This window comes from Anoplophora glabripennis, unplaced genomic scaffold, assembly GCF_000390285.2.
Source record: "Anoplophora glabripennis isolate ALB-LARVAE unplaced genomic scaffold, Agla_2.0 scaffold306, whole genome shotgun sequence".
Taxonomy (NCBI): Eukaryota; Metazoa; Arthropoda; class Insecta; order Coleoptera; family Cerambycidae; genus Anoplophora; species Anoplophora glabripennis.
Window position 1 is genome coordinate 182,020 of NW_019417798.1, and position 22,825 is coordinate 204,844.

Below are 22,825 nucleotides of genomic sequence, written 5' to 3' on the forward strand. Positions count from 1 at the left end.
ACGTTAACTGATTTTGATTTTTTCCCATCTTTCGGTTATACAGGGTGTCTCACATTTAAATAGCAGGACTTCAGGAATCAGTAGAAGACCTCATTTTGAGTCTAAAAGTTCCTATATATATGGGTCCTAAAACGCTTTGTTTCTGAGATACAGGGCGTTCAATTTTATTTTTGTTTTATTTATTTATTTTTTAACTAAATAACCGCTGACAAAAAAAATCATCATGTTGCGGCGAAAGACTTAGTATTTAAGGGCAAATAATTTGACACAGAAAATCATCGCATATTAGTTCCAGTGGTGGAGATAGAGGGGTCTCTATGCATATTTTTATAAAAAAAAGTATAGCCGATTTGATATTTTGCAAATGTTTTCGAAAAATATGAAAGAGCATTCAATTTTACCCAGAAAAGGCCCTCTTGTCCAAAGTCGATAGGAGGTGGCGTTTTCAAGAAAAACCGAAAATACTGTTTAGAAGTCAAATAATAATTTTTAAACATTGTGTTACAACTAAATTAAATATGTAGTTCAAAAATTCGGTTAAAATTGTTTTTAATTAATTAAATGAAAATAAATACAAAAATAAATAACGAAAACCATATTACATCAAAGCAAATGTTCGAAATGTAAACCATTTTCTTCGATACATAACTGACACCGACGCTGAATAGAACGTCTCATTTGAATTAAGTTATTGTCTCTGATTTCACTGCATGCGTTCCGAATCCGACGAATAAGTTCATCCCTTGTGTCCACAGTAGTGGTATAAACTCTCTCTTTAATAAAACCCCAGAGGAAAAAATCTAGGGGTGTCAGATCAGGGGATCGGGGAGGCCATGCAACGATACCCCCGCGGCCAATCCATTTTTCGGGAAAGTGGGTGTTCAACCAGTTCCTGACATTTCGGCCAAAATGAGCTGGACAGCCATCAAGTTGAAACCATGCTCGCATTCTTAAATTCAGAGGAATTTCCTCCCACATGTTGGCACTCTCGGTCTCTAAGAACTCTAAGAAATTCGCAGAATTCAGTCGTTGAGGTAAGATGTAAGGGCCGAAAAGACAATTGTTATAAACGCCGAGCCAAATATTAACACTAAATTCGTGCTGAAAATTTCGTGGTCTGATTGCATGCGGGTTTTCATGTGCCCACTCATGCTGATTGTGTAAATTTGTCACACCTCGACGAGTAAAACATGACTCGTCGGTCCATAATATGTGTGATAAAAAATTTCCGTCGTTTTCAATTGAGTTAAGAATCCACCGAGAAAAAGCTATTCTATGTTCCTCGTCACCCGGACGTAAACCCTGAACAGGTTGTAAGTGGTAGGGATGTCTATGATCTCGTCTTAATGTTCTAGAAATAGTGCACCTGGAAACACCAATAATCCTGGAAATTTTTCTGGTACTCGTCGTGGGATCTCTGTCAAATTCGTGCAAGATTCGCTGATTCCTCCTATTTCTGCCAATATTAACGTTAATTATGTTGCGATCCCTATGGACCAGATTCAATCCGTCATTAGCGAAACGTTGATGAATATTAATAAAAACGTGTGGATGCGGCTGTCTTCTATTAGGAAATCGTCTCCGATATTCCCTAGCAGCTTCTGCCGAGTTCCCATTGGCAAACCCGTATACGAAGTGAATATCTGCGTATTCTTGGTTCGTAAACTTAAACGGCATTTTGAATTTGTTGCAATTTTTTTTAATACTCTACACACAATTAGAAACTATAATAAAATAAGCGCAAATGTCAATATTAGAATGACATTTCAAGTCTGATTTGATTTCTAAACAGTATTTTCGGTTTTTCTTAATTTGACTTCTAAACAGTATTTTCGGTTTTTCTTGAAAACGCCACCTCCTATCGACTTTGGACAAGAGGGCCTTTTCTGGGTAAAATTGAATGCTCTTTCATATTTTTCGAAAACATTTGGAAAATATCAAATCGGCTATACTTTTTTTTATAAAAATATGCATAGAGACCCCTCTATCTCCACCACTGGAACTAATATGCGATGATTTTCTGTGTCAAATTATTTGCCCTTAAATACTAAGTCTTTCGCCGCAACATGATGATTTTTTTTGTCAGCGGTTATTTAGTTAAAAAATAAATAAATAAAACAAAAATAAAATTGAACGCCCTGTATCTCAGAAACGAAGCGTTTTAGGACCCATATATATAGGAACTTTTAGACTCAAAATGAGGTCTTCTACTGATTCCTGAAGTCCTGCTATTTAAATGTGAGACACCCTGTATAATAATTAATTTTTCTTCAACCCCCTAACCCCCAGCTACCCCTACTTTTTTTCAAATGGAAACATAAGGCATGAGGGGGCTCATGGAAAGGTTATAGAAAACTGAATCCAGCCATACCAAATAAACAAGTTTCATTTTTTCAATAACAAGGTTTTTAGGGTTGTATAAAACACCTACTTAACAAGTGAAATAAAATTTAATTATCTTCAGTGTTATCCTCCATGAATTTGCACAGAATAAAATAAAAAATTTGAAACTACCTATCACTGCTAACGTGTTTCGGCGTTTTAAAAAAAATTAACTAATTCAAAAGATATTAATTTTATTCCGTACTTCTGGCCATCCCTAAATATGTATTTACAACTACATTTCAGATTTGTTGTGTGTGACTATTTATATGTTTAAAAACTACATACCAACAATAAATATTGCTAGAAATGAATTTTACTTGATACCTATATGTAAAAAAATAATAAACTTTTGAAAATACTTGCCAAATTTTCTCCCCAATTTCATTATTTTTCTTTTCTTGTTTGATAAATACAACACAGTATTTTTTAAATTGTCATTTGCTTTAATTTTATTTACCTATGAGGGTTTCAAATGACCCTTGTTTTGCACTTTGTTTTATGGAGCACTGCCAGTTTAATATTCCAGTGTATTTATCACTGTCTTTGAATGCTTGCTAGGCACTAAAGTTTGTTATTTCGGTCTCCGTAGAGCATCTGTATGCTTTAGAAGCTTTTTTCACATCGCCTCCTTGGAGGGCTTGGGTATGGCAGCTTTAGAGGTAGGTATTTTCGCCGTAGGTAGAACGGACCTAGCTTGAGGAATTGCGGGATATATGGCTATAGCTTGAGGAGCAATGGGAGCTTTGAGCTTGGCTTGGTATTTTTTGCAGAAAAATATAACTAAAAAGTATAATAATAAATAAATATATAAAAATATTTTGTAAATATACTCGTAATATGAGTATTATTGATTATATTCTTAATAATGAAATAAATATGAAGGCATATAAAATATAGATGTAATTTGGATCGTGTACTAATACTGGCCAGGTTCTGAATGCTGATTATTGAATTTCAGGCTAGTCGGGTGGACGTTCGTACACAGTTCGTTCGTAATACTCTTTTAACTGCATGATTATTGATATTGATGTTGGTTATTGATTTTAACTGTAGTTCTGATTTCTTTTGATATTTTAATCTGATTCATACTCTTCAAAGTCGACTTCAACAGTCATGTCTTCTTCGATTTCTTCTTCTTCTTTTTGCTGGATGTTCATAAATTGTTCAAATGAAGATGAATCAGCTGTCTCTTCATCGAAATCACATGAATCTTCGTCTGTTGTATTCAATTGGACATTTGAGCAAGACTGGCTTTGGCAATTAGTACACGCTGGAGAACACAGTAACCCTATTCTTCTACAGCCACATTTAGCACTACAACCTTTTTTGCAATTGCAAAAAATAGTGTTTAGGAGTTTTTCCGGAGCAAGTGGGAGTAAAGTTTGGATCGGTTCCAAAGTATTATCTGTTAATTTCCAACCCCAGTCATCTTTGTTCAGTTGATTGCCTAGCCATGTCTGAATTTGATAGTATACTCGATACAAGTGTTGATTAGCAGAAGCCGATGTTGGAGGAAGACAAGATAGTTGTACTTGTTTCGTGTATTTTTTACAAAAGTTAAATTTCTATATTTATCTATACAATCAATTTTTTTTGGAGCTCCATAAACAGCAAGGAAAAAAGCGATTTCTTTTTGTGATTATTGTTTGGGGTGAAGAATTAATTTCTGTAAATACTTTAGCGCAATCAGTCAAATCTTTTTTTTTTTCAAATAATTTTAATACTGATGTTTTACCGCTTCTGAACATGCTGATGTAGTATCGCAGCCGGTTATCGCATGTAAAAATAAGATATGGTTTTGGCATTTTGGATAAGCAGATAAACTTTTTGAAGAATATATTTCTGTTCGCTGTTGAGCCTTTCCAGGTTTTAAAAAGTATATAATTTTATCAATTGGAGTCCTTGCAGTGAGTAGTATTAATAAGTCAACATACTCACCAACTAAAATAGTTGTATTTGTTGCATTAAATTGTTCTATTGCTGTTTCAATTATAAGGACATCTGCGTCATTTTGACTAAGGGCCTGTGTTTCTTTTGAGTGTATATTTTCAGAATAGTATAGTTTATATATACAAGAGACACAAATAGGCATTTTTACTTGTATTAAGTGCCTGACTATGTATATACGTGGCATATATGTGCATATCACGTAGAACGTGACTCCTTCAACTTTTAGAATCACGATATCCCAGGAATGACGATTCTTAGAAAAAAAAATAACTATAAGGACCATTTTTGTAGATACTACATTTTTGATAAAACTTAAAGTTTTCGAAAAAAATCCAAAACACCCCAAATTTTGACCTTTGACCCCGAATAACTTTTTTAGCACACATGGGATTGAGGGGGACTTTTGACACTTTATTTCTAATGGTGTACCCAAGGTCTCCACCTAAATTTAGCTCTGTTGGAATTTTTGTTATTTGACCACTACTTAATATGACCGGACTATTGACAATGAAAGTAAAAATCAGAATAGGCGTGATTTAAATGAAACTGAACCTGCAGAAAATATTGAAAGAGATTTAAAAAATTCAGTTAACCTCAACATTCTAATTCATCTCAATCCTTTTGTTTTTATTCAACAAAGATGTCCTGGCATTTCTTTCAAAGTAAATACATGCATAAACAATTATTTTTGTTGCATCAGTTAGGTACCTTCTTTGTTGGGTATTACAAATGCGAAGTTCAAAGAAAATATTTAATTTAGGAATTCAAATATTTATTAAGTTATCTTTATCTGCATCTGTCTATTCACCTGTCAAAATTAATGTAAAAATACGCAATGTCTCATGAACAAACATGGTAAGATTACATACTGCGAGGCAACTATGGCAAGCAATAATTTTGAATCGCCTCATTTTAATATTGTGTAACGTTTTGACATCAACTAAATGGAGCACTGTGAGAAAATAGAAAGAAAGACTAATCCAAGGGAAAATGCCAATCTCCTTTCCTTGCTGACGTTCGTGTAAGTACCAATAATAGAAAATAATATTTAGAAAAGACTAACGTACTACATATTTCCTAAAGTTTCCTAAAGATATCTATTAAAATATAAATTGATAATGATACGTTTTATGTTTTGAGATTTTTTATTGGAAAATTTTCAAGTAAATTTGATATAGGGAAATGTGACCAATGTTTTCCTAGTAAGTTAATCAATACATTTGAAAATTAATTTCAGTTACACTGGTCAACTATTTTCGAAAGCTTACAAACATGATCTCGAAGAGGAAGACATATACGAAGTGATAAAAAGTTGTGGATCGGAAAAGTGTGGCGATAAACTGGAAAAATGTTTCAATACTGAAAAACAAAGAAAAAAACCATCTACGGCTAGGATGATATGGAAGTGCTATGGCACTACATATATCGGTTTGGGCATGATCCATTTATGTTTCAAACTCGTCAACAGGTGACCTACCTGAAAATGGACTACCATGTTATCTTCTATCTATGATATATTTAATTTCAGTGTCTTAGAACCAGAAGCCATAGGAAAGCTAGTTTCCTATTTTAAGCCCAAACAGACTACTGTAACCATATATGATGCAATGTACTATGCAGGGATTATGATTGGACTCAAAATTTTGCATTGCTTCTATTTTCAAAACTACATGATCTACCTTAAGCAACTGGCTATCCAAATACGGACTGCCTTTTGTTCGCTAATCTACAGGAAAACCTTGAAACTCACACCATCTGCATTGCTAGACGTAAGTGTAGGTGAGTGTCTTCAAATGTATGCAAATATCCTTGAAATAAGTGTAAACATTACTGAAATTTTAGGGAACATAATCACGATAGTGACCAAGGATGTTCAACAGTTTGAATCTACAATTTGGCTCTTCAACGAATTGTGGATTGCTTTAATTCAAACGGCGGTCATTTGCTATTTACTCTACTCCAAAATTGGTATCGCATCTGCAGTTGGTATAACACTGTTACTGCTTTCAATACCTTTACAGTGTAAGTAGAAATGCTTAGTAAAGTAAAAAGTTAAAAACCTGATACTCTCTTTTCAGTGTATATAGGAAAAGTCATAAAACGTATGCGATTAAAGATCAACAGAAAAACTGACGAGCGTTTGCAAGTGACCCAGGAAAGTTTGTCTGCAATTAAGATAATTAAAATGTATACGTGGGAGAAAATTTTTGGGCAAAAAATTGACTTTGCGAGAAAGTAAGAACATTTTATTTCAATTCACAAGGCGATTTTCTTGGACAGAAAGTCGTCTTAAAATGCATATATCCTGACGTATGGTAATAATAATTACTTTTGTTTTAAAATTGTTACTTGTAAACCGATTTTCAGTTCATTCATACAGGGCGTATCACAACGAAAAGTCAAAAATAAGGGAGCTTGTTTCACTCCATATATTAAATTTGCGAATCTTTCACAGCTTTTACCATTCCGGTCATAGTTGATGTCATTAATAATTAGAATATGTGAAAAAATGCCCGACGTTCATAAAAGTTAGTAAATACTTTTACTGAGAATACTGTATAACTTTTACTTTGAAAAATATTTATTATAATCAGAATGTAATAGTTAATTTTCCAAAAACACATACTTACGAGGCACCCTGTAAAGTATTTGCAAATAAATACTTGTTATATTTTAAATAAATTGAATATCTGACGCTAAAAGTAGAATTTTTATTGAAAAAGTAACTTGCCTCTTCAAAATGTGACATTTTTAAAATGTGAGAATAAAAATTGTTATTATTCTTTATTAAACAGAATTGACAAATTAAACAGAATTGATAATTATATATCAGTAATTATACCTACATACCTAAGTTACATTGATACGATGAAAACATTTTTGGGACCGCTGATTCCGCCAATAATAGGCCCCATACACGATCAACAATTTGCACAACAGAGGGCGTTGTGCAAATTGTTTGATTATGTATGTCTTGATTGGAGCTGTTGGGCAATAGTTTTAGTAAATTCGAGTTTGAAGGTGTTATACAGGGTGTCCCATAACCACATGATCAAAAAGGTACTGCGACATTTTTTGGCTCAAAAGAAGACGATTTGATCTAACTTCCATTAAGAAAAAATGTCTGGCTCGTCTGCTATTGACTGTCAAAGTTCTTGAAAAAAGATATGTTTTTTGTAATATCTGGAGAATGTGAATGGACAATGAATTTTAATGAAACTTGCTGTGGACTTGTTCCTAAGTAAAACTTATGTTTTGATGAAGCAACCGCGTCCATCTGCCTTGGACTAGTATGGAAAATTCTTGAGTGTCTTGGTACAAGAATTGCCAGAACTTTTTATTTGGTCGCTGGAATCAATTCATTTTATTTTTATTGTGCATCAGTCCTTTTTCGAGATTTTCGTGCTCTTGGTAAAATCTTGTAACATTCATAGTTTTTACGCAAAAAAATATTTTCAATTTTAGACTATTACTCAAGTACAACAAATACTCACTACAATCACTACTATCGTAGTAAGTACCTTGGTAAAATCTTGTTGCATTCATAGTTTTTACGCAAAAAAGTATTTTCTGTTTCGTTGCGCTTTTACAAGAAGCAGCTTTCTCTAATAATTGCCAATTCTTTTACCTAAGATATCAATATTGAAAGTTAAATGGTCGCAATTTTAAAGTATGTCGCAATGCGACGGATTGAATATCATTTTACTTCATTAAATTTATTTTATGTTAACACTCAAAGACGTAAAGACGTACTTAGAAAAAACATAATTCTCATTATTGAAACTGGATGATAGTTACATATATACGATATATGATGATGGAATTACAAGATAAGTTCGATATGCCCCCCATTTTCTTGGATGTATAGCTGCATCCTTCGATTGAAATTGAATTGAGCCCTCCTCAACATTGTTGGATCATTCCGTATTACGTCCGCCTCCGTTTTGAATCCTATACAATAATTCTTCCTGGGATTCCACATAAACTTTATTCTTTAAGTCTCCGCATAGAAAAAAATCTAACAGTGTTAAGTCGGGGGACCTGGGGGGGGGGGCATTCGACAGGAACATTTCTCCCTTTTCTTCCGATCCACTTGTGTGGAAAAGTATTATTGAAATGTGCAATTACATTTGCACTAAAGTGCGGAGGAGCACCATCGTGCATAAATTACATCTGAGCACGAAGATCGAGAGGGACATCTTCCCTTAGAACCGAAAATGTATTCGTCAGAAAATGGAAATAATTTTCGCTATACAAATTGCGCGGCATGACATAAGGACCCAGAAGGATGTCACCGATGTCCCGGCCCAAAAACATTTATTGGAAATAGGGTTGTTGACCAAATTTCAAAAAGTAGATAATATAATTCTACACGTACTAATTAGTGTGTATGCACAATTAGAGATTGAGAAATGCGTCGGAACAGTTTTATAATAATTATTTAAAACTGATTTTTTTATGATATTTTAAAACGGCTGTGACGTCATAATGGGCACCTTGTAGTGAAATTATGTGTAGATGATTGCGTAAAGGAAAAAATTGGCGGAAGAAGATGCTCTGTCAACACTGTCAGTAGTGTCAGTCTGTCAGTGACATTGTCGCATAAAATATTTTCAAGTCTACGAGTTATCTTCCTTAATCTTCGAATTCCTTTATTAAGTAAAATTATTATTTAGTAATAATCATTTAATATCTTCCTTCCCTTAGAATTAGAGCAGAATGTGTGAAACGGGATTTGTCAAAGCTACTTCGCAAATTTTCCGAAAATTGATATTTTTATGGTCATGAATTTTTAAAAAGAGACGACCGTTTTAATATTGGCGAAATCAGAGGTATAAAAGCAGTCAGGTAAGGATTAACATATTTATCCACGACTATTGTATAATGTACCCATTATACGTCTGTTTGCTCGACCTTAATAATACCCATTAATCACGGCAGTGATTAATGAGTATTATATAATCACTACTGTCAGATGCTTCCTTAATTTAGCTATAATATTATATTGTTCTGCTACAAACAATCCGTTTTTAAAATTTTATCGTGTAAACTACTAAATATTTTCAATTCAGTGCTGTACATATAAAAAAAAATTCAAAAAGTGAATTTTCCTAGACCGGATTCGAACCCGGGACCCGCGGTTGGAAAGTGGTTAATACTCCTGGCACGAGAGATTTCTTCTGCGTAATGGTAATAAAATGTGGCTGGTGAAATTTGGATCACGTGGCCGCGCTCCTTAAATAAAGGGGCAAAAGTCTTCTCTCAAAATGGTGTGGTAAAAGCTCTTGAATAGACGTCGCATGATCAGGATGGAGGAGCTGCTGTCTTATGATGCGATTAATTGTACTTTTTGGTACGCCAAATTCCACAGTCAGACGGCAAGTACTGATATTTGGATCTTCAGCGACCCTATTTAAAACGACTCCCTCATCGGCTGCATTTCGTACTTGAGGACGACTCACACAGTAAACGGCTCGAACACCAAATTGCCCAGTCTCACGCAAACTCTTTTCAGTCCATATAGATCGGTTATCTGGAACCCGTCGATTTGGGTATAGCGCCGCGTAGACGCGTACACTCCCACCCAAGTTGTCTTCGCAAAACCCTAAGACTTTGATTAGTCGGTCATTTTTTCATTAGAAAACGCCATTCGAAACGGATTGATTGACAATTCATTTATTATAAAATGACATCATCGCTTACTACGATAGTAGTAATTGTAGTGAGTAGTTGTTGTACTTGAGTAGTAGTGATAATGATTGTCTAAAATTGAAAAAAATGTTTTGCGTAAAAACTATGAGTGCTAGATGATTTTACCAAGTGCACGAAAATCTCGAAAAAGGACTGATGCATCAATAAAAATAAAATGAATTGATTCCAGCTACCAAATAAAAAGTTCTGGTTATTCTTGTACCAAGACACTCAAGAATATACCACTTTCCCAAGGCGGATGGACGCGGTTGCTTCATCAAAACATGAGTTTTACTTAGGAACAGGACCACAGCAAGTTTCTTTAAAATCCATCGTAACATTCTCCAGATATAACAAAAAACATATATTTTTTCAAGAACTTTGACAGTCAATAGCAGAAGAACCAGACATTTTTTCGTAATGGAAGTTAGGTCAAATCGTCTTCTTTTGAGCCAAAGAATGTCGCAGTACCTTTTTGATCATGTGCTTATGGGACACCCTGTATAATGTAACAAACGAATATTGTCACATAAGTTGTTCGAGCGGTTTTAAAAAATAAATAAAATGGCTTTATCTACGGTTGGAAATAAAGAATTTTGGCGAGAATTTATACAGATGTATCGCGATTTACCCGAAGTATGAAAAGTGAACTTTACAAAAATCTAAATTTAAAAAGTGCAGGTTATGGTAAATTAGTAAACAAATTGAGGGAAATAGAGGAAAATGGCGACAGAGACATGCCTATTTTCAATAAACTAGCGTGTATATAATCACCAAGTTGCAACATTATGTTGTACAACAAAAGTTTGCGCCAATTGTTTGATCGTGTATGGGGTCTATTTTGTCTACCTTTGTTTGCATGTGTTGCACATCAGCACTTTCATATTATCACAATGTATTGCTAATGTAGATAGGCCGTTTTAGGGTGTTCATTGACACTTATTAATACACACCCCAGAGGCACACTGTCCTTCCATAAAAGAAAACACAGTTAAAGTATTCAAGAAGTATTCTTGACTGACTGTGGGTTTGCTTAGATATAGGTATTCTTAAGCTGATTGAAAAATGGCTATAGTAAAAAAATTATATCTCGTGAGCATGATTTTTTTTTCGTTAAAACCTACATTTCTGTATAACATATATTTGTGCCAACACTGAGAATAGACAAGCATGGAGAAATATGTTTAATTTATTAATCTTACTAAAAATAATGTCACAAAGCGGAATGATATTGATAATAATTATTATGAACTGACATAACTCAATTATTGGCTGACTCTTCAAACTTTTGTTAATATTACATAGTTTTATAGTTTTATAATCCAAGCTATAAATGCTACTAGTATTTATTGAAAATTTTCCTTTTTGTACTACCTACTGCCTACCGGTAAAAGTAAAACATTACACGTATAAACTTCCACTGCTTCATTCATCCTTTTGTACATTAAACTGGTTTTTCTAATTCATCAACGCAGCTTTTCCCATTACTGCTAATTTATGTCAAATAAATAGTTTAAAACTACGCTTCTGAAGGGGCGAAAGTATTTGTGGTAATTAACAAGCACTTAATATTCCAGGAGGGAAATGAAACAGTTGATGACGGCATTCTATTTAAAGATAGTGATGTCCCTGATAACGATGCTGTCTTCAAAAATTGGTTTCTATTGCCTGGTTGTGACCTACATTTGGTTGAATGAGAGTACCAGCGCCGACGTTATGTTCTACATCATGAAATGTTTCGTGACGTTAAAACATGTCATTGGTCACACAGTCTCAGATGGCATGTCGAGAATGGCAGAACTTTCAGCCTCTCTGGACAGAATAAACAGGGTGCTGAGAGCCGAAGAACTGAAAGAAGCCACTGAAACAAATGTTGAGGATCCTACAGTATTCTTGAAAAACGCCAGAGTTTGTATTAAAGACAAAACTGTACTTGAAAATATTACTGTAAGTCTTCAGAAGGGTCTTACAGTGATAACTGGTCCATTAGGGTGCGGTAAAAGTTCTCTTGTTAAAACTATTCTGCAAGATTACCCTTTAAGTGGAGGAATTGTTGAAACCAGTGGAAGAAAAAGCTATGCTTCCCAAGACCCTTGGCTTTTTCCATCTTCCATCAAGCAAAATATATTGTTTGGAGAAGAGTACAATGAGAAAAGGTACCAAGAAGTAAGTAGTTATTAGGACGTAATTGGTAATTTATTGTTTTATTAGAAAATTGAATTGGCGGAATGTGTTTATAAACAACTGACATCTTGTTCTTGGATTAGTTGATAAGTATGTAGCTCTAACTAGATCTTTCTTCAGTTTTTTTTTAATTTAGATTCCTCGTTTTTTACTATTTATCTTTAGTCCAGTGAAACGTGAAATTTTGACTGAATGTAGGGAATGCCTCAAGGAACAAAACTTATATAGTGCCGAAGTGTACTTTTGCCCCGGGGGTGGTTCCTACCCCTTCTCATGGGTGGAAATTTTTATGCCCAAGATAACTACAGGAATCGATATAGGAGTCAATTTTAAGTAACATATGTTATATAAAGTTTTTTGGATAATCCAATACTTTCCGAGTAATTCGTCATTGAAAATGTTGATTTTTTACTGAAAAAGTGCTTGTTTTCTGACAGTTTTTTGCAAATAACTCTGAGACCATTGGATTTAACGAAAAAGTTGTAATAAACAAACGAAAAAGTAATAAAAAACAAATCTAATGGCATTTTGTTTTTCTCTAACTGCAATATAAACTGAGTTATGGATTTTTAAACATTATTATATGTTAGCTAAAAACTAAATTGGAACCAGTTAACGTTAAATAACGCCAAAACCATAAATATTAGGAAAAAAACTATTTGAACCTTTTTTAAAGTACTTTGAAAAACCTTTAAAATGAGCTATTTTAAAAGTCTTTAGAATCAAAATTAACGGAAATATGATCAAAATAACATGATAGTCTCATTTTTTTTAAGAAAAAATTAATAAACAAAACAGTGCCTTTGGCAACAGAATTAAAATTAAATGCAATCCATTCACAGATTTATTCATTTATATTCTAAGAATATGTTTTGGGTCTTTGGCTCGCTTACAAAGCATGATTTCGAAAAAAAACTTAATTTTTGAAAATGTTAATTTTTCAAATTTTTGAAAAAAAATCGATTTTTACGCTGTAACTTAAAAATTAAAGGGTGTACGAAAAAAATACAAGAGTAAAAAAATGTTGCTTTATTTTTGCTGAAGATTTTGCTTTTATTTTGTATTTCTCTAAAATTAATATTAATCGCCTTTTTTGTTTAACATATAAATGAGAGAACCACCCTTTTCGAGCCCTCTAAACCCTTCAAACTTAAAAATTAAGGGCTTAAAAAAGATCAACTCAACAGTTCTCGTAGCCCTTACAATTCCCTGCAAAATGAGCCTTTGTGCGATTAAAAATCTTAAAAAGTAAGAAAGTTATCGTCAAATAATTTTAGAAAAATTTATATCAAACAAGAATTTTAAAGCATTTAGATCTTTTTGGTATATACAGGGTCGGAAAGTCCCCATAGTTCATCGGCCGTTACGTGAGAGCGATAAAGAAAGTCATAGAAATCCGTGCGATAGCGACAGATGGCTATAATGGTCTAATAGTTACCGCCCATTTCGCCCTTCCAAAAATAAGATCCACTTCTTATTTGTCATGCATGATTAAAACGTTTAAAGTTGAAAAATTTTTTTTATATTATTTTCATCCCAAGGGGATACATTAAGTTTCATGTTAGCACATGAAATTACTCATACTGCATAAATAAAGAAGATTTGACTAGATAAAATGCTTAAATTTGTATTTTTTCATTTTTTTCCAATAAGGGGTGGTTTTCACCCCTTAAGAACAAAAAGTACACCTAGTGCATATATAAGTTTTGAAGTGAGGGGTAAGATGAGCCTAATTCAAAATTTTGAGAAAAATCTATACAGTTATAAAAAAATCGGAGGTATTACTATGTTTCCAGCTACAGTAACTGGGCTACTTCTTTAGGTTGTTAGACGTTGTGCATTGGAATACGACTTCAAACTCCTTCCAAACGGTGATGAAACGATTGTAGCAGATAAAGGTTTGAACTTAAGTAAAGGCCAGCAAGCTCGTATAAACTTAGCTAGAGCAGTATACAAAGACGCTGACATATATCTCGTAGATGATTCCCTGACGGCTTTAGATCCCCAGGTTCAAGACTTCATCTTTCAAGAGTGCATAAAACGTTTCCTTAAAGGCAAACTCTGCATTTTGGTTACGCACAATGCAAAACATATTAACAGTGCAGACAGAGTTGTAATTTTGGAGAACGGAACTATCAAATTTCAAGGAAATGAGGATAATTTACCTAACGACATTTTGTCGAATATAGAAGACACTAATGTTAAAGATGGTACCAAGAAAGTTGTAGAAAATGAAATTATCGAAGATGAAAAGACTGTGTTACTGAAATCCGAACGTAATCTTAGGAAGAAAGGCGTTTATTTTGAAACAAAAAAGGAAGGCAGCGTCAGTGGTGATGTTTATTGGAAATACTTTAAATTTGGTGGTGGCATTTTACTTTTTGGCCTAATCATATTGTTATTCTCAGCATGTCAGTTCACAGAAAGCTATACTTCAAAATTGTTGTCACATTGGTAAGTACAAAATTCTTATTCTTTTGTTCAAATTGCATTTTTTAATTTGTTTATATCATTTACCAAAATATGGTCCATTCCCATTCAGATATTTTGTATAACTAGTTTATAGTCAAATGATTGACACTGAACATTCTTCTTCTTCTTCTTCTAGTGGTTGGTCCTAATAAGTCCCATAGCACTGCGGCCTAATTAGGCCTATTGTGCGTCCCACTACTAGTCATATTCAGCAAGTAGATTTGTCCTTTTTACAAAGTCCAAAAGCTTCCTTGCTGACACTTCTCTCAGTTCCTTGGGTTCCAAATAGGGTCCCCAAGGAGCGCCATTCTGCTACGTGCAAATCCCGGGCACCCGCCCTGGATATGCAGAGCAGTTTCATCCGCCGATTCACATCCTCGGCAGACCGGACTGTCTACCAGCTTTAGCTTATGTAGATGTTTCCTAAAGTGACAGTGTCCCGTTATGAGTTCTGTCACTCTCCTGAGCCGGATTCTGTTCAAGCTCAGTAAATCATTCGCTCTTTCCTTCGAAGGATACTCCATGAGCACCTTAGAATGGCTATGTCCTGGCCTTGATGATGTCCAGTATTTTCTATATTCTGTCTCAGTCCATTTGCCCAGAGCCCGCCTGACCACACTGGGAGATGTGCCACAGAAGGGCTCCGGGCCAATGAACTCTGTCTCGGATCCCTTTCTAGCAAGTTCATCCGCTTTCTAATTTCCACAAATGCCTTTGTGCCCTGGCACCCAACACAGTCTGACTGTATTGTTGGTGGCGAGTTCAGTCAGCATTTGTAAACAATCCCACACCAGTTTAGAACTTATCTTGTGCGCGCCTAAAGCTTTAATTGCAGGTTGACTATCAGAGAATATATATATGATATTTACGTTTATAACCTCTACGTACATTCTCTGCCAGACACGCCATTATCGCGAAATTTTCTGCTTGCAATACGGTAGGGAACTCCCCCAGACTGTAGCTTGCACTCCATCTGGGTCTGAGTCCATATATTCCTGCACCAGTCCCTCTGGTCATTTTGGAGCCATCTGTAAACCATACTAGGCTCAACCTTTCCAGGGTATTAAACCTTCCCTCCCATTTGCTTTGATCCTCTATTCGAGTCTCAAATGGCTTGTGGAAGGGAAACCTCGGAACCATCTTGTCAGATACCATCCCAAAAGTTGGTTCCGACATAGATGTGTCTATGATCGTGGATTGGGAACTACCCCTCCAGTCGTTGTTATTCCTGAGTCGATATGCTGCTAGCCGCGCTTCTCTTCCCACCACTACATGCAGCGGTGGTAGATTTAGCATGACTTCTAGTGCAGCTGTCAGGGTCGATGCCATCGCCCCCGTTATACCTAAACAGGCAAATCTCTGAATTCTATTCGGTGACACTGAACATTAAAAAAAATGTCAAACGTTTAAACAATACCGTTTTATTTTAAGAAATTTAAGACCTTCCTGAGGATGAAAACAGAAACTACTGGTATATCGAACTGAATTGCAATCTTAATACTGTTTTAGGGTTAATGTACAACAAAATATTACATCATACAAAGAGGCAAAAGGTCAAGACTCCCAAACTACTGGACTATTAGAAGAATACGCGACAAACTCCAACAGCACCCTAAGAATGTATTCAGTGATGATCTTTTCATTCATAACTCTGGAACTGATAAAAACCTATTTCGTACTGACATTTGCCAGAAGGGCTTCAGTTAAACTACACAAAACTATGGTGGATAGCATTTTATTTTCGGTTATGCAGTTTTTTGATAGTCACTTCATCGGAAACATTTTAAACAGATTTGCTCAGGATCTCAACGTTGTTGATGAAAGGTTACCACTTGTTCTAAATCGTCTCATTGAGGTAAATAATGTTCATAGTAAAACTACAACAATGTAGGTGCGTATAGCATCATTACTCTGTTTTCAAGTCAAAACCATAAAGAATTCTTCTGACAATTTGTCATTTGGTTCAGGGAAATGAACAGACAAAATGTATTTGACGTAATATTTATTGTAGGTTATGTTTGCTGTTGGCGGTATAGTCATTTTAATAGCAGTTGTGAACTGGAAGTTCTTCCTTCCTTCTTTAGCTTTAATAGTTACTTTAATGGCATGCCGAAATATCTACATGCCAGCAGCTAGGAGTTTGCGGAGACTGGAATCTGCTTGTAAGTACCTAATTTATTGTAGTCCCTTGCCATAATCTACAATAGTGTAATTGAACCATATTTCTGAATTTCTGAGGTTATTAATTTTTAGCGAGAAGCCCTATCGTAGGACACCTGAACGCGTCTGTAGATGGACTTACAACAATACGAGCCTCTAGAGCTGAACGCATTTTAACCAAAGAATTCGATAGGCATCAGGACCTGTACACATCAGCTCATTACACATCATTTTGCCTCAAACGGGCCTTCGCGTTTTGTATGGACGTTACTTCGACAATATTTGTATGCATCATAATCATTAAGTTCTTGTTTCTCGACTCAGGTAAGTTCTCATTCGATAACGTAGAGGACAAAAGTTAAAAGTTAAAAACCTTAAAAGCAAAGAGTATATCAAAAAATTTAAATAAGAGAAAAAGTTCATTCAGGGTATTAAAGTTTTCGTTAAAAAAAAACAACTGTTTTTATTATCTAGGTAACTCCTTCTGCTCGACTATTCATTAGTCTTATCTCTAGCTCTGGTGGTGATCTAGTTCAATGACCATATAGATCATTAGAACTGAATATATGAATCTCTTTTATGATTCAGTTTTTAAAATAGGCCATTCTCATTACTGTTTGTGGATTCTGGATCCTTCCAAAATAGCAATTGTATTGGAAATACGATTTTAAATAAAATGTATTAAAGAACATGCCAAAAAAATCATTGATGAAATTTCTACGTCAATGATTTGAAATATACAGGGTGGCCAAATGAAAACGAAACAGAGACATTTTCAGGAACTGCGTCAAGTTTGTAGAAAAACGCTCAGACCCGTCGATTTTAGATTAAAGGGGGACATTCTTTGCTAGTATTTTTGACTCCTCCACTTTCACCCCCAAGCCAGGGTAAGCATCACCCCCAAAAAATATAAAAATGGCATTGGGGGTTGAATAATATTTCTTTTGAAAGCTCTTACAATTCTCTTTACAATAGACTTTAAAATCCACCCAATACTTTGAAAAACATTTACATTTTAAAATTTAAATTATGTTTAGTTGCTTACTTACTTACTACTTAGTTGATTAAATGGTCAAACTGACGACCGCCCGCTTCCATACAAGAATAAAGATTTTGTTCGAAACGTTCGCGCACATTCCGAAGCATTTTCGGAGTGATTCGACGGCATTCGTAAACGATTTTTTAAAGCAAATCTTCCAGCGACGCTGGCTGTGTTTTATAGATTTTACTTTTTAGGTATCCCCACAAAAAGAAATCAAGGGGCGATAAATCCGGTGATCGAGGCCACTCAATGCTGTCTCTTCCAACCTAATTCCGTAGAAAACGTTGGTCCAAATACTGACGGACAATTATTGCATAATGCGGAGGAGCACCGTCCTGTTGAAAAATCAAATGATCTTCATCATACTCTGGAACATTTTCAATAATATCAGTCAAGGCAGGGTCAATAGCGTCTTCCAGTAATTGCATTTGGCCAGTCAAATTACCAGGAAGAAAAAAGGACCCACCAGCTGGTCACCGAATATTCCAGCTCATACATTTAATTTTTCCGGTTGCTGTGTATGCACCTTTTGAAAAACTCTTGGGTTTGAATTGGACCAATAGCGGCAATTGTGACGATTTATCGTCCCGTTCAAGAAATAACTGCATTCATCAGAAAAACAGATGTTAAAAAGGAACTGTGGCTCGTTCCCTGCTCGCTCACTCATTATTTCGCAAAATTGCAAACGGCGGTCATAATCATCCTCATGAAGTTCCTGGACTAAATGTATTTTGTTTGGATGGAATTTATTCTTCTTCAAAATGGTTTGTATGCTAGTTCGATTGATCTCAGACACAGATGCCAGCTGCCTCGTACTTAATGTAGGATCAAGATGAACTTGTTCCAAAACTGCAACTTCACTAGCTTCATTAACTATAGGTTTTTCAATTTCTCTATGTTTTTTTTACGAAAGTGATAATAAATCGCCAGAAACCAATGTAACGCAAGAAATACTAAATTTATTCCATTGGCGTACTTAACTCGAATGACTGACATTTTTACCGTTGCTAATAATTGTTTGTATATGTATAAGTTTCAAGTTTAAAATCAAAATAAGTATTGGGCGGAATTATAAAATTTAAAGTCTGTTGTAAAGAGAATTGTAAGAGCTTTTAAAAGAAATATTACTCAACCCCCAATGCCCTTTAAATATTTTGGAGTGATGCTTACCTTTGCTTGGGGGTGAAAGTGGCGGAGTGAAAGTGAAGGAAATAGGAAATACCAGCAAAGAATGTCCCCCTTTAATCTAAAATTGACGGGTCTGAGCATTTTTCTACAATTTTGACGTAGTTCCTGATAATGGCTCTGTTTCGATTTCATTTGGCCACCCTGTATATTTCAAATCATTGACGTAGAAATTTCATCAATGATTTTTTTGGCATGTTCTTTAATACATTTTATTTAAAATCGTATTTCCAATACAATTGCTATTTTGGAAGGATCCAGAATCCACAAACAGTAATGAGAATGGCCTATTTTAAAAACTGAATCATAAAAGAGATTCATATTCAGTTCTAATGATCTATATGGTCATTGAACTAGATCACCACCAGAGCTAGAGATGAGTCTAATGAATAGTCGAGCAGAGTTAGTTAATTAGTTATGTTTTATTGTTAGATTTTTAGATCGTTTGGATTAGTTACATCGTTTAGATAGTGTTAGATTGATTAGATTAAATAATCTAATAATAAATGATCTTAGAAAGTATGTTTTTTTACTCTATCAATTCTGTTTGCAGCAAAATTGTTAAATAAACGAAATTTGAAATTGTACTTGCACTGTTTCCTTTAAAGGACTTATTTTGAGCCGTAGTATATCTGGTGGAGCGTTGTACAGACCCTTTAAAGACACCCTGTATATTCACATACACTTTTTTTCTTATTTTTTTTAGAATACTCTTCATTTAAAGCTTTTCTGCTCACAATAATATTACTTGTTTCTAAAATATCTAGGCACTGCTGCTGGAGATGTTGGGTTAGCCATAACGCAAGCTGCGTCTCTATCCATGATAATTCAAGGAGGTCTAATGCAATGGTCCGAGCTAGAAAACCTTATGACGTCAGTAGAGAGGGTTTTAGAGTACACTAAATTGGACATAGAGAATCCTACAGGCCAAGAGGTTGAAAAGTGGCCCAGTTTAGGTGCAATAAAGTACATAAATGTATCCCTAACATACTCAAACACTAACGAAAAAGTACTGAAAAGTATTAACTTCCACGTGAAACCTAGACAGAAGATAGGAATAGTTGGCAGAACCGGCGCTGGCAAAACTTCTATCATATCCACCTTGTTCAGACTGTACAACTACGAAGGTCAGATACTCATAGATGATGTTGAATTAAAGACTATCCCTTTGACGTTTCTAAGACAACACATTTCTATAATTCCACAAGATCCCATAATGTTTGCCGGTACAATTCGGACCAACATAGATCCTTTGCAACTTTATACCGATAAGAAAATTTGGAAGACCATTCACAAAGCCCGACTGCAAAACGTGATACATAGCTTGGACCTGAGGATAACCTCCAACAATTCCAATTTCAGTACTGGTCAGAGACAGCTGATCTGTCTGGCCAGAGCGATTATCAGAAGTAACAAAATCGTCGTTTTAGATGAAGCCACAGCTAATATGGATCCGGAAACTGAGCTTTTAATTCAGAAGGTCATCGCAGAAAATTTCGTGAATTGTACAGTTCTCATCATTGCTCACCGGTTGAATTCTGTTTTGAGTTGTGACAAGGTCATGGTAATGGAAAAAGGCGTGATAAAAGAGTTTGATAATCCTATTACTCTACTACACGATAAAACGAGTATGTTTTCGAAGATGCTGCAAAATACCACTGATTAGCTCTTAATAAAAGAATAGATAGTCAATACGCTTCATATTACAATGTCTTGAAATTACTATTAAGAAGTAAAATGTTTTCATGAGGTTTTTAGTAAAATATAGTAAACTGAACTTGAAAAGTTTTTGAAATTTTATTCTACATACATACTCCCTCTTATGATCTAAAAAATTCAACCCAGAAAAAGAATAGAAGTGATATCTCAGTTGAGTATTACAGTAATATGCACAAATAATTTACTGTATACAGGGTGTTAATGAACTTATATAAACAATTCTAAGTGGTGAAAAAGAAGCAAAAACTGAGTTAAGTGATGTTAAGTATAACTTGTATCGGAAGTTTAAGGTCATAGAGAAAAAATCTAATTAAAAATGTGTTTAAAACTGTTTTGAAACTGCTGAAATGCATGTATTTTATCGGGGCAAGTAATTACAAAAAATTCTGTAACATTTTATATAGCCCACTTACTGTAACTTAAAATATAATACCTCCGAATTTTTTATAACTGCATCGATTTTTCTCAAAATTTAGAATTAGGCTCATCTTACCCCCCACTTCAAAACCTATATATGCTCTAGGTGTGCTTTTTGTTCTTAAAGGGTGAAATCCACCCCTTATTAGAAAAAAGAAAAAATACAAATTTAAGCATTTTATGTACTTAGGTAATCAAATCTTTTTTATTTCTGCAGTATGAGTAATTTCATGTGCTATTTAACATAATGTATCCCAATTTTTCAACCCGGAAAAACCACCCCTTTGGATGAAAATAATATAAAAAAATTTTTTCAACTTGAAACGTTTTAATCATGCATTTTTATCAAATTAAAATTGATTTCTTGATTAAAAAATCTTTTTTATCGATTGCAACTTTTCAACCCTTGAAAAATACCCCTTCTTTCGAAAATAAAATGAAAAAAATATTATAGAGAGAGTAGAAACATTTTAAATGTGCATTCGTATTAAATAGATCTAAATGCTTCGAAATTCTTGTTTGACCTAAATTTTCCTAAAATTATCATTATACACGTGTTTATTTTTTGACGATAACTTTCTTACATTTTAAGATTTTTAATCGCACAAAGGCTCATTTTGCAGGGAATTGTAAGGGCTACGCGAACTGTTGAGTTGATTTTTTTAAGTTTGAAGGGTTCAAAGGGCTCGAAAAGGGTGGTTCTCACATTCATATGATAACTTAAAATGGCGATATCTCGATTAATATTAATTTTAGAGGATTACAAAAAAAGGAAAATCTTCAGCAAAAATAAAGCTAAATTTTTTTACTTTTGTATTTTTTTCGTACACCTTTTAATTTTTAAGTTACAGCGTAAAAATCGAATTTTTTTCGGAAATTTGAAAAATTAATACTTTCAAAAATTAAGTTTTTTTTCGAAATCATGCTTTGTAAGTGAGCCAAAGACCCAGTACATATTCTTAGAACATAAATGAAGAAATCTGTAAATGGATTGCATTTAATTTTAATTCTGTCGCCAAAGGCACTGATTTGTATATTAATTTTTTCTTAAAAAAATGAGACTCGTGTTATTTCGATCATATTTCCGTTAATTTTGATCCTAAAGACTTTTAAATCAGCTCATTTTCAAGCTCAAGGTTTTTAAAGTACTTTAAAAAAGGTGCAAATAGTTTTTTTCCCTAATATTTATAGTTTTGACGTTATTTAACGTTAACTGGTTCCAATTTAGTTTTTAGCTAACATATAATAATGTTTAAAAATCCATAACTCGGTTTATATTGCAATTAGAGAAAAATAAAATAATGCCATTAGATTTGTTTTTTTTATTACCTTTCTTTTTGTTCATTACAACTTTTTCGTTAAATCCAATGGTTTCAGAGTTATTTGCAAAAATCTGTCCGAAAACAAACACTTTTTCAGTAAAATCTCGGAAAGTATTGGATTATCCAAAAAACTTTATATAACATTTGTTACTTAAAATTGACTCCTCTATCGAATCCTTGGGTTATTTTGGACGTAAAAATTTCCACCCCCAAGAAGGGGTAGGAACCACCCCCAGGGCAAAAGCACACTTCAGCACTATATAAGTTTTGTTCCTTGAGGCATTCCCCATATTCAGTC

The 22,825-nt window shown here is 34.2% G+C and overlaps 1 protein-coding gene across 1 annotated transcript; it reads left to right on the forward strand.

Moving 5' to 3' along the window:
• Positions 1 to 5,264: 5,264 nt before the first annotated feature.
• LOC108909261 (probable multidrug resistance-associated protein lethal(2)03659) lies at positions 5,265 to 20,829 on the forward strand. The gene is made up of 11 exons (XM_018713534.2): positions 5,265 to 5,356; positions 5,573 to 5,803; positions 5,864 to 6,114; positions 6,178 to 6,357; positions 6,414 to 6,570; positions 11,604 to 12,192; positions 14,033 to 14,664; positions 16,192 to 16,537; positions 16,694 to 16,844; positions 16,936 to 17,166; positions 19,837 to 20,829. Exons 1-11 carry the CDS (start codon positions 5,280 to 5,282, stop codon positions 20,733 to 20,735), a joined length of 3,744 nt encoding a protein of 1,247 aa, XP_018569050.1. The 5' UTR covers positions 5,265 to 5,279; the 3' UTR covers positions 20,736 to 20,829.
• Positions 20,830 to 22,825: the final 1,996 nt, after the last annotated feature.

Bases quoted from the DNA above. Each gene is read 5' to 3' on its own strand.
- LOC108909261 (XM_018713534.2), top strand. From the start codon at position 5,280: ATGGAGCACTGTGAGAAAATAGAAAGAAAGACTAATCCAAGGGAAAAT. The intron at 5,804-5,863 runs GTGACCTACCTG...ATTTAATTTCAG, and splicing joins TGTTTCAAACTCGTCAACAG to TGTCTTAGAACCAGAAGCCA. The intron at 6,358-6,413 runs GTAAGTAGAAAT...CTCTCTTTTCAG, and splicing joins GCTTTCAATACCTTTACAGT to TGTATATAGGAAAAGTCATA.